This window comes from Fusarium solani, assembly GCF_023522795.1.
Source record: "Fusarium solani strain SB1 chromosome Unknown bctg00000011, whole genome shotgun sequence".
NCBI lineage: Eukaryota > Fungi > Ascomycota > Sordariomycetes > Hypocreales > Nectriaceae > Fusarium > Fusarium solani.
The window spans coordinates 1,380,690-1,394,206 of record NW_027072149.1 but is presented as its reverse complement, the minus strand read 5'-3'; the positions used below and the strand labels follow the sequence as shown (position 1 = coordinate 1,394,206).

At 53.4% G+C, this 13,517-nt stretch overlaps 4 protein-coding genes across 4 annotated transcripts; 2 read left to right on the top strand and 2 right to left on the bottom strand.

The window, feature by feature from the left end:
- Positions 1-960: 960 nt before the first annotated feature.
- On the top strand, positions 961-1,836 carry MRS44_015522 (uncharacterized protein; the record flags this gene model as incomplete). Its single annotated transcript, XM_046270858.2, has 1 exon — positions 961-1,836. One exon carries the CDS (start codon positions 961-963, stop codon positions 1,834-1,836), a length of 876 nt encoding a protein of 291 aa, XP_046130340.1.
- Positions 1,837-3,177: 1,341 nt separating this feature from the next.
- On the top strand, positions 3,178-9,473 carry MRS44_015521 (uncharacterized protein; the record flags this gene model as incomplete). Its single annotated transcript, XM_065619249.1, has 3 exons — positions 3,178-3,472; positions 3,517-3,605; positions 3,669-9,473. 3 exons carry the CDS (start codon positions 3,178-3,180, stop codon positions 9,471-9,473), a joined length of 6,189 nt encoding a protein of 2,062 aa, XP_065475321.1.
- A 534-nt stretch (positions 9,474-10,007) lies between these two features.
- MRS44_015520 (uncharacterized protein) lies at positions 10,008-11,087 on the bottom strand (the record flags this gene model as incomplete). The annotated part of the gene is made up of 1 exon (XM_046276822.2): positions 10,008-11,087. One exon carries the CDS (start codon positions 11,085-11,087, stop codon positions 10,008-10,010), a length of 1,080 nt encoding a protein of 359 aa, XP_046130342.2.
- Positions 11,088-11,542: 455 nt separating this feature from the next.
- On the bottom strand, positions 11,543-12,520 carry MRS44_015519 (uncharacterized protein; the record flags this gene model as incomplete). Its single annotated transcript, XM_046280150.2, has 1 exon — positions 11,543-12,520. One exon carries the CDS (start codon positions 12,518-12,520, stop codon positions 11,543-11,545), a length of 978 nt encoding a protein of 325 aa, XP_046130343.2.
- Between the last annotated feature and the right edge of the window lie 997 nt (positions 12,521-13,517).

The following is a 13,517-nucleotide window of genomic DNA, read 5'->3' as shown; positions in this document are numbered from 1 at the left end:
GAGGGAAGGGAGAAAAAGAAAGCACCAACGGTTGCCGAGATTCGCGAGCCAACGGCCCGAGTGAGAATGTGCCGTACATGCTGCAGGTTGGTGATGGTGGTGGTGGTGGTGGTGGTGGTGGTGTTGCTGAAAGTCGGATATGAGGTTATCCAGAACCTTCAACTTGTCTCACGAGCTTCAACAGACTCAAATTTGGAGATTCATTTCTCTCTCAAACTTCCCGCTAACTCTGCCATGACATCCGAGAGCAGAGTTTTTGCTGGGTCCGGATCAGCAGCCCGATCTCGGGCCCTCTGCTGTGGGCACGGAATGCACGATGGATGTAAAGTTGGGTCGGTTTTTCCCCTTAGATTGCAGCGCATGACGCATCTTGCCTGGATTATCAGATGTGATTGATTAGATGATCAACGGTTTCCTCCGTAGCTCGAAGCTATCCAGGAGAGGCATCTGTCGAGAAGGGGGCGTGCGTCTACTACTCAGAGTGACATGTGAGGACTTGGATGGAGACTAGCAAGGTCCTTTGCTTTGGATGATGGGACCCTTGCATCTGGTTCATCCAATAGGAGTGAATAAACCCTTTGCTCTGCCCACTTCCCGTCGCCCAGGACATGGGCCTCCGCGCGCCATTCTCTATGCGGCAGGCTGCTTTTGTCCCTGCCAAGTCCCTCGGAGTCCACCGGAGCCTGATGCCGGCTTACGTAGCATTTGGCGTTCCTCGGGTCTGATTGGGAATGAGGCGGTATTTCTTAGTGAGTTTCGGGCTCTGCTTCACAACCACTGGCATCACCAAGACTTCATCAGATGGACATGCCACGCAGCCACCAAACTTGATCCCACGGCATCTGTGCAGCAGAGTCCCGGCATCAATGTTATAAGCCTCTCCACATTCGCCTGTTGAATGCCTGTGCCTAGCCCATCCTTGCCACCAATACAAGCTGTACCACCACCACCACCTACGACATGGCGCAACAACCCCCATTCAAGCGACCGCCCCCGACCCAGGGCTACGGGATGGTGTCGTTTCCGGCCAGGCACATCATGCTGGTGGTCTTCAACCGGCCCAAGATGCTCAACGCCATGACCAGCAAGGGAGAGTACGAGCTGGATGCCCTCTGGGAGTGGTACGACCAAGAGCCCTCGCTACGGTGCGCCGTCGTGACGGGAGCAGGCCGTGCCTTTTGCGCCGGCATGGACCTCAATGAATGGAACCAGATCAACCAGAGGAGGAGGGACGGCATCCCAGAGGAGCGGCCCATGGACCCGCCCGTGAATGGCTTTGGCGGGCTTTCGCGGCGGTACGGAAAGAAGCCCATCATCGCCGCCGTTAATGGGATTGCTTTTGGTGGAGGCTTTGAGATTGTGGCCAACCTCGACCTCATCGTCGCAGCCAAGAGTGCTACCTTTGCGCTCCCAGAAGCCAAGATTGGAGTCGTAGCCAATGCCGGTTCTCTGCCGAGGCTAGCCAGGACCATTGGACGACACAGGGCCACGGAAATGGCGCTTACGGGGAGGCCCATCACGGCCCAAGAAGCCAAGGAGTTTGGCCTACTCAACGCCATCACCGACGACGCAGCTCCAGACTGCGACATCCTCGAGCGTCCAGTAGTGAAAAAGGCCCTCGACTACGCCACGGCCATCGTCAACAACAGCCCTGATAGCGTCATCGTGTCCCGTGCCGGCATCCTCTCTGGCTGGGAACACGGCAGTGCGGAGAACGCGGTCCGCCTGCACCGAGAAACGTGGAACGCTACGATGGACAATTGCCACAACTTTCACGAGGGCGTGCAGGCCTTTGTGGAAAAGAGGGCCCCTCGATGGGTGGACAGCAAGCTATGATGGGCTTCTGGGAAGCGAGTTACAGTGGGAAAATGCCTCATCTCATTCTCTTCCCACTCATGCGTTTTTTCTTCTTGTAGAGTGGAACCTTGGACGGATAATTTGACCCTCAAACGGCATAGACTGATTTACTCAGCGGGAGCCGTTCGCATGGCCAACCCTGCGGCGAGAATGTGAACGCCACGGAGTGATGCAACGCTGTGCATTATTCCGGCAAAGCTTGTGCCCTCTGGTCTCTGTGCGCGCGTGTGTGTGGACCTCTAACCCCTGTCAGTCAGATCAGATAATGGACTTATCAATCACCCCACTGCCAGGGACCGACGGCTTCATGGGGGTGAAATGGGCAATGGCGCCGTCCCTTGGCTGACCCGCAAAACACGTCGATTATTACTCCTTCTCTGTAGGTGCTTCATGTGTATGAATGATGGGGAACGAAACAAGAAAGAACCCTGTTCATCTGAGTGGTAACCCTGTTACGTAAATGCGGGCTGCCAGATGCTGCAGCTCTCCCAGAAGGAAAAGAGGTGCCTATGTGGGAAGAGAACGTGGGTTAGAGAGTCCTAGTCCTCTTGGTGAAACAGACAACCATCGAACCATCAACTGAATGGTTATAGTAGGTGGGGGAAACTTGGCACCAAATGCCTGGTCAGCCTTATTCCCAGTGCCATCCTTCGTTCGAGGCCCCCCTGGAAACCATCTCGCCTCCCACGCGCGCATCTTCGTGACCACCACTCCGAGCTCGCCTCCATGTCGCCCACACTAGCCCCATAGTTCCTCACGCGGAAATCCCAAGCAACGTGGGGCATCCATCCCATCCCATCCTGCCAGTCGATTCACGTACGGAATAGCGTGCCGGGGATCAGCACTGATGAGCAGGTATCCCAACGCGGAGATGCTCCGAGGTCGCCCTCATGAGATCCATTCTCGGCTCCTCACAGACGTCCTGCGGGCAAAGGAACTCTCGGGCAGCGAAGGAAAAAACAAAAAAAAAGACCACCTTCCTGTCGTGGCCCGCCTGTCTGGATCACCTCGGCGCCATTTCTACAGCACAAACCCCCACACCAGCACCAGGCAACACGGGATGGGAGCTCGGATCCTCCTTTTTAACGTAATCAGGTTCCTGCATGTTTGCTGCAATCCTTCAATAAAATAGTGGAGGCGTTCATGTGAGTTCTGCCGACTGTTGCGTTGCACACCAGACGTTGCGTCCAACAACCGCAGATTTGAATCTGTATTGTATCCCCAACCAAGTCTTTCTCCTCTCGTCTAGGCCTGTTCTGTTGGATCGACCCTAGTTCACTTCTCTTCGATACTCACACACTACTCTACTATCCCTTCATCATGGCGGAGGACACTCAGCGCTCTGCCCAGCAGACTCCACACAAGAAGGGGGTTCGCTATGACGTACCAGTTCTGCGTCAACACCAACAAGATAGCTACGAGGTCGAGGCCCTGCTATTAGCATGGACCCTTCTCCTCTACCGTCACAGTCATGGCAACCACGTCCAGTTCTCGTGGGGCCTCAGTGAGATTGGCTCACAGACGAGTCGCACCTTTGAGCTCAACACCACCCGCCTTCAATGGAGCGCAGACAGCTCTGTGGCAACAGAACTTGATGTCATCCGAGATTACCTTCGTCAACAATTCAACAATTACAATCAGAAGAACCCATTCAAGCAGACAAGTACACGCTCTTCTTCAACGACGAGAGCGCAACCGGTGACGCTGTCAGCCACGTCACCGAGGAGGGCGACCTATCAATGAGTTGGGTGAGTGTGCATGAGACTTGATGCGAGATGAGTGACTACTGTAGCTAACACAAGCGCTTACAGGGAAATGTTCAGCTTCAAGCCGTCCTAGAAGACGACGTGCTCTGGCTGAGGCCCTTCTGGCGGGAGCCAGTGGGCGCAGAGTTCCTGGCAAACCACTTTGCCCAGTCTCTGGTTGAAATCCTCAACACCACCCTCACAGACTCTTCACTACCCATCAGCTCTGTACTTCCAGTCGGTGAGCTGGACAAGTCTGTGATATGGAACTGGAACAAGGATGTTCCCCCTGCCAGCAACGTCTGCATCCACCAATTGATAGCCGAGCAGGTGAGATGGCGGCCAGAAGCCCCGGCCATCTGCTCGTGGGACGGTGACTTCACTTATGCAGATGTTGACAAGTACTCTACACTACTTGCTCACCATCTCATCAACCTGGGAGTCAAGGTTGGCGACATCGTGCCTCTTTGCTTCGAAAAGTCAAGATGGACCACCATCGGTGTCATGGGCGTGATGAAGGCCGGAGCCGCCTTTGTCCTGATGGACCCCAGTCAACCTATCCAGAGACGTCAAGTCATGGCCAAGCAAGTCGGCGCCAAGCATATGCTCACCTCTAAGGACCAAGCACCATACGCTAAGGAGATTGCCCCTGAAGCTCAGCACGTCATTGTCGACCCCAACTCGATGGCTGAGCTGGAAAAATCTATCGAAGATCCCACCAAGAAGCTCCCCGAGGTTCCCTACGACTCCCTTCTCTACATCATCTTCACCTCTGGAAGTACCGGCACTCCCAAGGGTGTTATGCTGTCTCACGCTACATACACTGCCAGTGCGTTGGCCCGAAGCACAGGCATCGGATACTCCAGCACCTCACGATCCCTGGATTTCACTTCGTATGCGTTCGACGTCAGTGTTGATAGCATTCTCTGCACTCTTCTTCGAGGTGGTTGTCTCTGCATTCCCACTGACATGGACCGCGTGAATGACCTTAGTGGTGCCATTCGCCGTCTCAGGGTCAACATGGTCAACATTACCCCTTCAGTCGCCCGAATTCTGGATCCTGATATTATCCCCTCTTTGAACAGTCTTGGAATCGGTGGAGAGTCTTGTTCGGCGGGAGATATCGCCATCTGGGGTCAACACACTCGAATCGTCGTTGGATACGGCCCTGCAGAGTGCACTATCGGATGCACCGTGAACCCCAGCGCGGCGGGCAAGCCATACGTCAGTATCGGATCTGGTACTGGCGCCGTTATCTGGCTTGTTGACCCTGAGGACCACAACAAGCTGGTCCCTGTGGGAGCTGTTGGCGAGCTGCTCGTTGAGGGTCCTATCGTTGGTCAAGGATATCTGGGTGACCCTGAAAAGACGGCTGCGGCCTTCATCCACGACCCTGAGTTCTTGCTTGCAGGCGGAGGCGGCATTCCTGGACGACGAGGACGTTTGTATAAGACAGGCGATCTTGTCCGCTACGACCCTGATGGAGAACGTGGATTCGTTTTTGTCGGACGCAAGGATACCCAGATCAAGCTCCGTGGCCAACGTGTGGAACTGGGTGAGATTGAGCATCACATCAAGAACCTTCTCCCCAACGGATCAGAAGTCGTCGCTGAGATCATCGCTCCTCGAAACCAGAACAAGGAGTCCATGCTCGTGGCCTTCATTGCGGACCGAGAGGCCAAGGTGGAGGGTGATGTTGAGTATATTGCCGACTACCCCCCTCGTCTGCGCGAGGCTATGCAGACGCTCAACGAGAAGCTTTCCAAGGTTCTCCCCGTCTACATGGTTCCGGCCGCCTACATCGGTCTGTCCAAGATTCCCTACCTAGTCTCTGGAAAGACAGACCGAAAGTCGCTTCGAGCTCTTGGCGCGGATATCTCGGCTTCTCTGCAGGCTTCAGCCGCTGCTGCAGAGGATGAGGTCCTTCGTGAGCCCGAGTCGGAATCAGAGCTTTTCCTGCGTGACTCTTGGTGCCGTCTTCTCGGTCTTGAGGCCAACCAGATCGGCACCAATCACAACTTCTTCATGCACGGTGGTGACTCTGTCCTCGCCATGAAGCTTGTTCCCATCGTTCGGGATTGGGGCTACACTCTCTCTGTTGCCGACGTCTTCAACTACCCGATCCTTTCCGATATGGCCAAGGCGATGACGAAGGGTGATGCCAGCAAGAAGGTCGACATGAACATCCCTGCCTTCTCTCTGCTCAAGTCAGACATGGACCGTGATGCCGTGTGTGCCGAGGCTGCTGAGCAATGCGGTTGCAGCGGCGATTCCATCGAGGATATCTACCCCTGTGCACCCATGCAGGAGATTCACATGGCCTTCTACACTCGATCCAAGGAGAACTACATTGCCCAGCGAATCGCCGATATTCCTGCTTCTAGCCCAGTCGACAAACTCAAGGCCGCTTGGGATGTCGTGTACAAGGAGAGCAGCATTCTCCGCACTCGCATCGTCGAGTTCAAGCAGCACGGCTTCATGCAGGTTGTCGTCAACGAGAGCTTGGAGTGGAAGGATGTCAAGTCCAGCCTGGACGACTTCCTCCAGGAGGACAAGAAGGTGCCCATGTCCCCAGGCGTGCCTCTGTCTCGCTTTGCTATTGTCGAGGATGAGGAGCTTGGCAAGCGATACTTTGTCTGGACTGCTCACCACGCCATCTATGACGGTTGGTCGACTGATCTGATTGTTGAGCACGCCAGAGCAGCCTACAAAGGTCTTGAGGTCTCGCGCCCTGCCGAGTTTAAGCACTTTGTTCGATATCTGGCTGAGGACTCGCGAGAGGCTTCCAAGGACTACTGGCGCACACAGCTTGCTGGTGCTACTGGTCCTCAGTTCCCTTCTCTGCCGTCTCGTTCGTACATCCCTGAACCTGACTCCCTGGCGGAGCGATTCATCACCACTGGTGGTAAGTCTACCAGGTCTGATATCACCATCGCCACCATCATCCGGGCTGCTTGGGCCCTGCTCGCTTCTCAGTACTCTATGAGCGACGATGTCGTATTTGGAGAGACCTTCATGGGACGAACAATCCCTCTCCCTGGTGCTGAGCTGATCGAGGGTCCTATCCTGGCTACTGTCCCTGTCCGTGTTCGTCTTGACCGCACAACCTCTGTTGGAGAGTTCCTCCGCTTTATTCAAGACCAGGGTGTCATCAGAGCCGCACACGAGCATCTTGGTATCCAACATATTCGCCGCCTGAGCGATGACGCTCAGATTGCTTGCGAGGTCACCATGGGTCTTGTTGTCCAGCCCCAGGACCCTGATCCGTCCGAGACTGAAAACGATGAGCTCCCCTCGTTCCGTGGCGGAGACGCTGCCCTGGAGGCCCTGCACTTCAACTCGTACCCCCTGATGCTTGCTGTCTCTCTCCAGCACAATGGCTTCCGTCTCTTGGCAAGCTTCGACTCCCAGCTCCTAAGTCCCGTCCAGGTTCAGCGTGTGCTGGCTCAGTTTGAGTCCGCCGTGTCTCTGCTGCGTGGCGACCTGACTGTTCCCATGAGCAATGTCACTTGCCTGAGTGAGGAGGAGCTTGGTCAGATCTGGGAGGTCAACAAGGAGGCGCCTGTCTCTCCCCGCGACATCTCTAGATCTCTTGCTAGCGGAGACAAGTACCCTACGGTTCGATACATTCCTTGGATTGTTAACCCCGCCAACGAGAACGTTCTCGTCCCTATTGGAGCTGTTGGCGAGCTTCTCCTCGAAGGAGCTTCTGAAAAGGAAGATGAGGATGTGGTTGATGCGCCTGAGTGGCTCAAGGAGGGCACTGTCGGCTACCCAGGCCGCAAGGGCAAGCTCTACCGTACTGGTGATCTTGTCAAGTACGCTGATGACATGAGCTTGATTTTCGTTGGTCGCAAGGATACTATGACCAGCGTCGATGGCCATGTCATCAACCTCACCGAGACCGATCTCGAGCTCAAGCGACTGCTTCCCGCAAACACTGAGGCCTCAAGCCAGCTTGTTCTCCCCCAGGGCTCGAGCAGCCAGACTCCCATGGTCATTGCCTTCATCCAGGAGACTCCTGCCAAGGATGCTACCATGCTTGATCTTGGCGTTGACCGCAGCGTCGCTCATCTTCCCCTCTCTGGCGCCATCTCATTCGAGCTTGCCACCGCCATCATCGGTCTCAACAAGGCCATGGTCGAGACTCTCCCTCCCTACGCCATCCCCTCCATCTGCATCCCCGTTTCCAAGACCACGGCAACTGGCGAATTAGTTGACATCAGCACTTTGGCTGAGAAGGTCACCCTTGGATTGGTCATGGAGCTCCGCAAGGCCTTTGGCACTCTCCGCAAGACCATCACTGAGTCTACGCCTTTGACCACCAAGGAGCGCGTGCTTCGTTCTCTGTGGTCCAAGTTCTTGAACGTCGAGGAAGAGAAGCTGTCGCTGGACGACAACTTCTTCCGTCTGGGAGGTGACTCGATCGTCGCCATGAGAATGGTTTCCGCACTTCGACAGCTTGGTTACCGTCTGTCCGTGGCGGCCATCTTCCAGTACATGCAGCTTCGGGGTATGGCCAACTCTCTTGTCGAGATCCCCACCGAGCCTCAGGAGACTGTCAAGGAGTACGCTCCTTTCTCGCTTCTGAGCCAGACTGACGTTGATGGCTTCCTGGCTGAGAAGATTCAGCCCCAGCTTGCGGACTCAACCTGGAAGATCCAAGATGTCTTGCCTGCTACTGACCCCCAGCAGCGAGATGTCAAGTCGACTGTCTTTGCGCCAAGGAGCTCTGTTCAGTACAACATGCTCTACTTGGAGAAGTCTATCGATACCGCCCAGCTTGTCGATAGCTTCCAGTACCTGGTTTCTCGTCACCCTATCCTGCGAACTGTGTTTGTTCAGCAAGATAGCGAGACCCTCCAGGTGGTACTTGACGATATGAAGGTGCCAGTCACTGAGCTTGATGTTGATGGATCCATTGATGCTGCTAGCAAGGAGCTCGCCGAATCCGACATTAATGTCGACTCGGCCTTCAACTATGGATCTCCCTTCCTCCATCTCTTCATTCTCAAGGGTGAGAACGAGAACGCCCTGATGATCCGCATTTCTCACGCTCAGTACGACGGTGTCTCCCTGCCTGAACTCCTCCGTCAGCTCGAGCTCCGATACCGAGGTCTCGAGATTCCTTCCTCGGCACCTTTCACAAGCTACATGGAGCACCTGCAGAAGACCAAGTCCGACAACATCACCTTCTGGCGCAACACTCTTGAGGGATCTTCCCCCACTGAGATTGCTCCGGCTGCTGATCCTGCCCTGAAGACCGCTTTCATGACCAAGGATGTCGATGTCTCTGGAAGCTCCCCTGACACGACTCTTGCCATGCTTCTCACTGCTGGTTGGGCCAAGGTGCTATCTCAGTACCTCAATGTGACCGATGTCACCTTCGGAGGCATTGTTTCTGGCCGCGACGTTGATGTTTCTGGTATCGATAACATCATGGGTCCTTGCTACCAGTACATGCCCGTCCGAGTCAAGTTCGAGGAAAACTGGACTGCCACTCAACTCCTGGACCATGTCCGAGCCCAGTATCTCGAAGGTACCCAGCGAGCCACCCTGGGCTTCCAAGAGATCCTCAGCGAGTGCACCAACTGGCCCGCCTCCACACCTTTCTACGGCTCCTTCACCAACAACCTCAACAAGGAGTACTTTGATTCAGTCCCTTTCGCTGGCACTCAATGCCGCGTCGACTACACAATCCCCCACCCTGAGCCCGCCACACCTCCCCGCATTGTGTCATTTGTCGAGTCTGGCAAGACACAAGTTGGTATCGAGGCTGATGAGGAGCGCCGGGAGTTCTGGGAGGCGAGACTGGAGGAGCTTGCCAGTGTTGTTGAGGGATTCGTCAAGAACCCTGAGGCTTTGATTTAATTGGTTTTGTTTTATAGATTGGGAAATTGAAATTACGCGTTAGGAAATGGGTTTGGGTTTGGGATTGGGTTGGGGGATGGATTTGGGGCATAGAATGGGTAATGTTTTGCTTTAATGGTTTAATAAGTCTGCTATTTCAACTTGCCCGATGCTTTGCTTTCAATATGTGATGCTATGAACTTGGTTTTGAATTCTAGGGAGATACAGTTTCTAGTACCATCTTGTTGCAAACAGTGAGCTTTGCTACTCGTGATGGGAAGACTGATCACTGGGCCAACAATGCGGAATGTCTAACTTGGCGCTCTCATGGGACTTTTTAGTCAGTCCCTAAGTATCACAATATTCTGCATCACCAGAAACCTTTTTCAACGTTCTTATCTTCAGCTAATGATAGTTTCAAGTTTGTGTCACTGACATACTAAGCAGAGTGAAACGTTTTGTGAGAAATGAAAACCAAACCCGTTATCATCAATGATATCTGTCTAACTACAATGTTAAACAAGATGATATCTCGCTCTTCAATCTATCCATTAATCAAGCAAGGTCAGCCAAGACACTTGCTGATGGCACAAAGAATGTTGAGCCCGTCACTGGCTTTGAAAAATCAAGAATGCGATCATGCAAGCCAGGAGGATCTCCAACAAACATGCGCTCCATCATCTTTTCGACCACCCACAGCTTCTTTGAGTATCCTATAAAGTAGGTTCCAAACTCGCCGTGGGCCGGGGAACCAAAGGGCATGTTATCTCGTAGAATGTCATGCTCACTTCCATCCTCGTCTTCGATCGTGGCCAGGCTCTTGTGGGACTGTTGACCGGACTCGGCATCATCGAGCTCAATGTTGTCGAATTTTGTGCGGCCAATAATGGCTTCTTGCTGTTCAGTTGAAAGAGAGCGCCAGGCTTTGAGGTCGTGGAGATACTTCTGAACGACAACGTAGCTCCCACCTACACCGGCGTAGTCGTCTTGAGCAGTTACGAGGACTGCATCAGTAACATCAGGGCCAACTGGGTTCGCCGTTCCGTCAACGAAACCGAGGACATCGCGAGTATCAAAGTATCTAAACCCGATAGTCTCGTCCTCAACTTTGACAGCTTCTCCTAGGCGATCCATGAGCTGTCTCTCGAATTCGAAAGACAAATCCCTTCTTTCAGATCGAATGTGGAAAAACAAGTCTCCAGGCGTCGAGACAGCCGTGTGTTTCTTTCCCTCGATTTGCTTGAAGGGGTGCAGCTCAGCCGGGCGTGGAAGGTTCACGATCTTGTCCCAAATTGAGCTTCCGATGCCAACGGTACATGAGAGATTGGCTGTCTGGTGGCGGATGGAGATGTTCTTGGTGATATCGGCTATGCTGGATAAAGTTGCACGGATGGTATCAGAAGCACCAGGAGTATTCTTGGCCGAGAGGACGAGAAAGGTCGCCGACTGGGACAAAGGAGCCTCCACTGCTTGAGGATTCATTTGGAGACGGGGCTTGCGGGAGGTTGAGAGGAAGCGGGGGCTGTATTGAGAGGAAGCGGTACTTCTGTGTACCAGGTGCTTTTGGAGCGATAGAAGGGACAAGAATGGTGCGACTGGTATCCTAATAGACTTGGTGACCTGAACAACATTCATATTGGTGTCCAGTCTGGTGTGAGAAGACGGACTCCAAGTACTGCTTTTTGTTCTGAAGAAGGTCACATCGCATCGTACGAGGCTTCGGTAACGTCATTCCTATAGCTTCTAACTGCATATCATCAATTGTTAAAGAGCTTCTTTCACTCAATTGGGACACACTGTCTTGGGTAAGTGCATGCTTCTGTTATTCTACCACGGAAGCATCGGTGTAATTATGACGCGACGGCTTCGCTTTTGCCGAATGCGGTAGCACTATTCAGCCAATTGGGGCGCTTTCAAAGCAATTACAAAGATTGTGACTTGTCAAGGAAGTGCTTACTCAACTTGGGTGGTATGCCGTCAGCCGGGCATAACACGCAAGGATAAATTCAATATCAAGCTGATAGGCCTGCGTGAATTGATGAGAACTCCGGTGCAAACTGCTTTCCGCCTTGAAGATGGACTCTTAACATCTAGTTATCCCCCATTGGACATCCCAGCCTCCAGAATACACCAGCGACTTCCTCGGCCCAGAATTCCTCTGCTTCGTCCGAGCCACAGGCCTGTCTCAGAACAACATCATAGACGTACAATATGGCAAAGCAATCCTTCAGATACTGCCGCAGCCCGCTTCTCGCCTCCTGGTGGATCTTATCATCCTCTTGAGCAAGTGGATCAACGACATCACCCTCATGGTTGGCAGCCGAGCCCCCGCTTAGGTTCAAGACTCCAATGGAACTCCAGAATGCGCGATGAGGGATGTTTTGAGCGGGGTAGTCATAGTCCTGAAGTGCATCTCTGTTCAGGAAACCCATAAGAGGCTCAATCTTCAAAAGTGAGATGTGTTCCTTCTGGCGACATTGAACGGCCTCTGTCAAGTTCAAGAGCACGTAGATCTGCAGTGCTACACCGGCAACAAGATTCGCCCCAAACGCATGGCCCCAGTGTATGTTCCGCAACGTTGACAGAGGGGTTTCCGAAGCAAGTCTCAAGAGAGCAGCCAGGGCTTCAATGCGAAGGGGCTTCTCCGGAGCCACGGCTGCTATCATGACGAGCATCTTGACAGCATCAGCCAGGTCGCCATCCGAGGAGGAAAAGTTTCCTCCTTCAGCTCGTGTTTGCCAATACTTGACATCTTGGTGAGATGTTGACAACGGATTGTGCAGAGCCGAGTTGGTGCTGTGCGGGCCAAGGCCAAAATGCCGCTCCGGAAAGCCAAGCATATCATCAGAGAATAGCTTATCAGAGGATGAAGCAGATGGAACCTTGGTAAGCTCAGTTTCCGAAAACTCTTTGATGGTTGCTGAAACCACGCGACTGAAGTGGCCAAGAGTGGATGCTTGAGAAGGTAGGCCGAGAGCGAGGAGATCAAAGCGGCCCTCTGTATTTGACGGCACGAGGTTGAAGTGGGATGCAGCCGTTTTCCAGGGAATCTTGTGATCGAGATGCATGTTGGTATTAGATTAGATTAGTCCTAGGAGGTGCTGAGGGTGACTAAAGCGACGTCCGGCAGATGGCATGTTTCTTGAGAGCTCGTATTTGAACACCTATTCGAAAGCTCCGATGCCCTCGGTCTTTGGTACCGCCGACCTCCGATACGTCCGACAGGGGTTGCCAAGCGTTGAGACTCGAGGTTTGGCATATCACACGAGGATTATTCTCTGCGAGACTTGTCGGCTCGCGGTAGGCCTCGTGCTCTTAAGTCATGTACAGAGATCGTGGCAAGGCTGACTACTATGAGTCATTGTTGAGTCCGGCAAGAGTCATATGGAGAGCCGATGACGAAGCGAGAAGGCGTTTATGTCTTTGTACGGCAGTGATCATGACAGAATACAACGGTGTATTAAGTGGCCTGAAGGCGATAAAGAAACTCATGGTTCGTGTCTGATCTTGAGTGAGGCTGAATGCTTTGACAGAGGCAGCATCATTCGAATCCATCATGTTCAGGGCCAGTTAAATCTACAATTGGCAGCTCACAATGGCAGCCTTCAAGTCTGGCAGGTTGGCCCTCCGTGTTGCTGTAGCCTCTTGCCAAAATTCCAATCATTACCTGGGGGTTAGACAGCTTAATTTGGTAGCTGGATCACGATCCAGGGTATTGCAGCGTGGTGGTGAGAGGGATGAACCACTCCCTTATGCCGCGACATCGAGGCGAGAATCTATTCGAAGTTGAGCTGAGTTCAATATCGCTTGGCTATACCGCCAGTTGGACACCGCGGGCTCACAACACTTTCCAATGGACGGAACCTTTGCCTCTAGGGACGCCAGGCAGGCTTCAGTTCTAACGGTGTAGTTACCCAGACAGCTGGCTGTTGGGGACAGTGTTTCCATTTTCTAAGGCCTGTCTTACAGGTCCGTCTAAAACGTGGCGCTTGGGATGGCAAGCGCGGGTGACATGGAGGAGTTGCTGGCACGGATAAAATCATACCAAGGACGAGCAGTATCAAG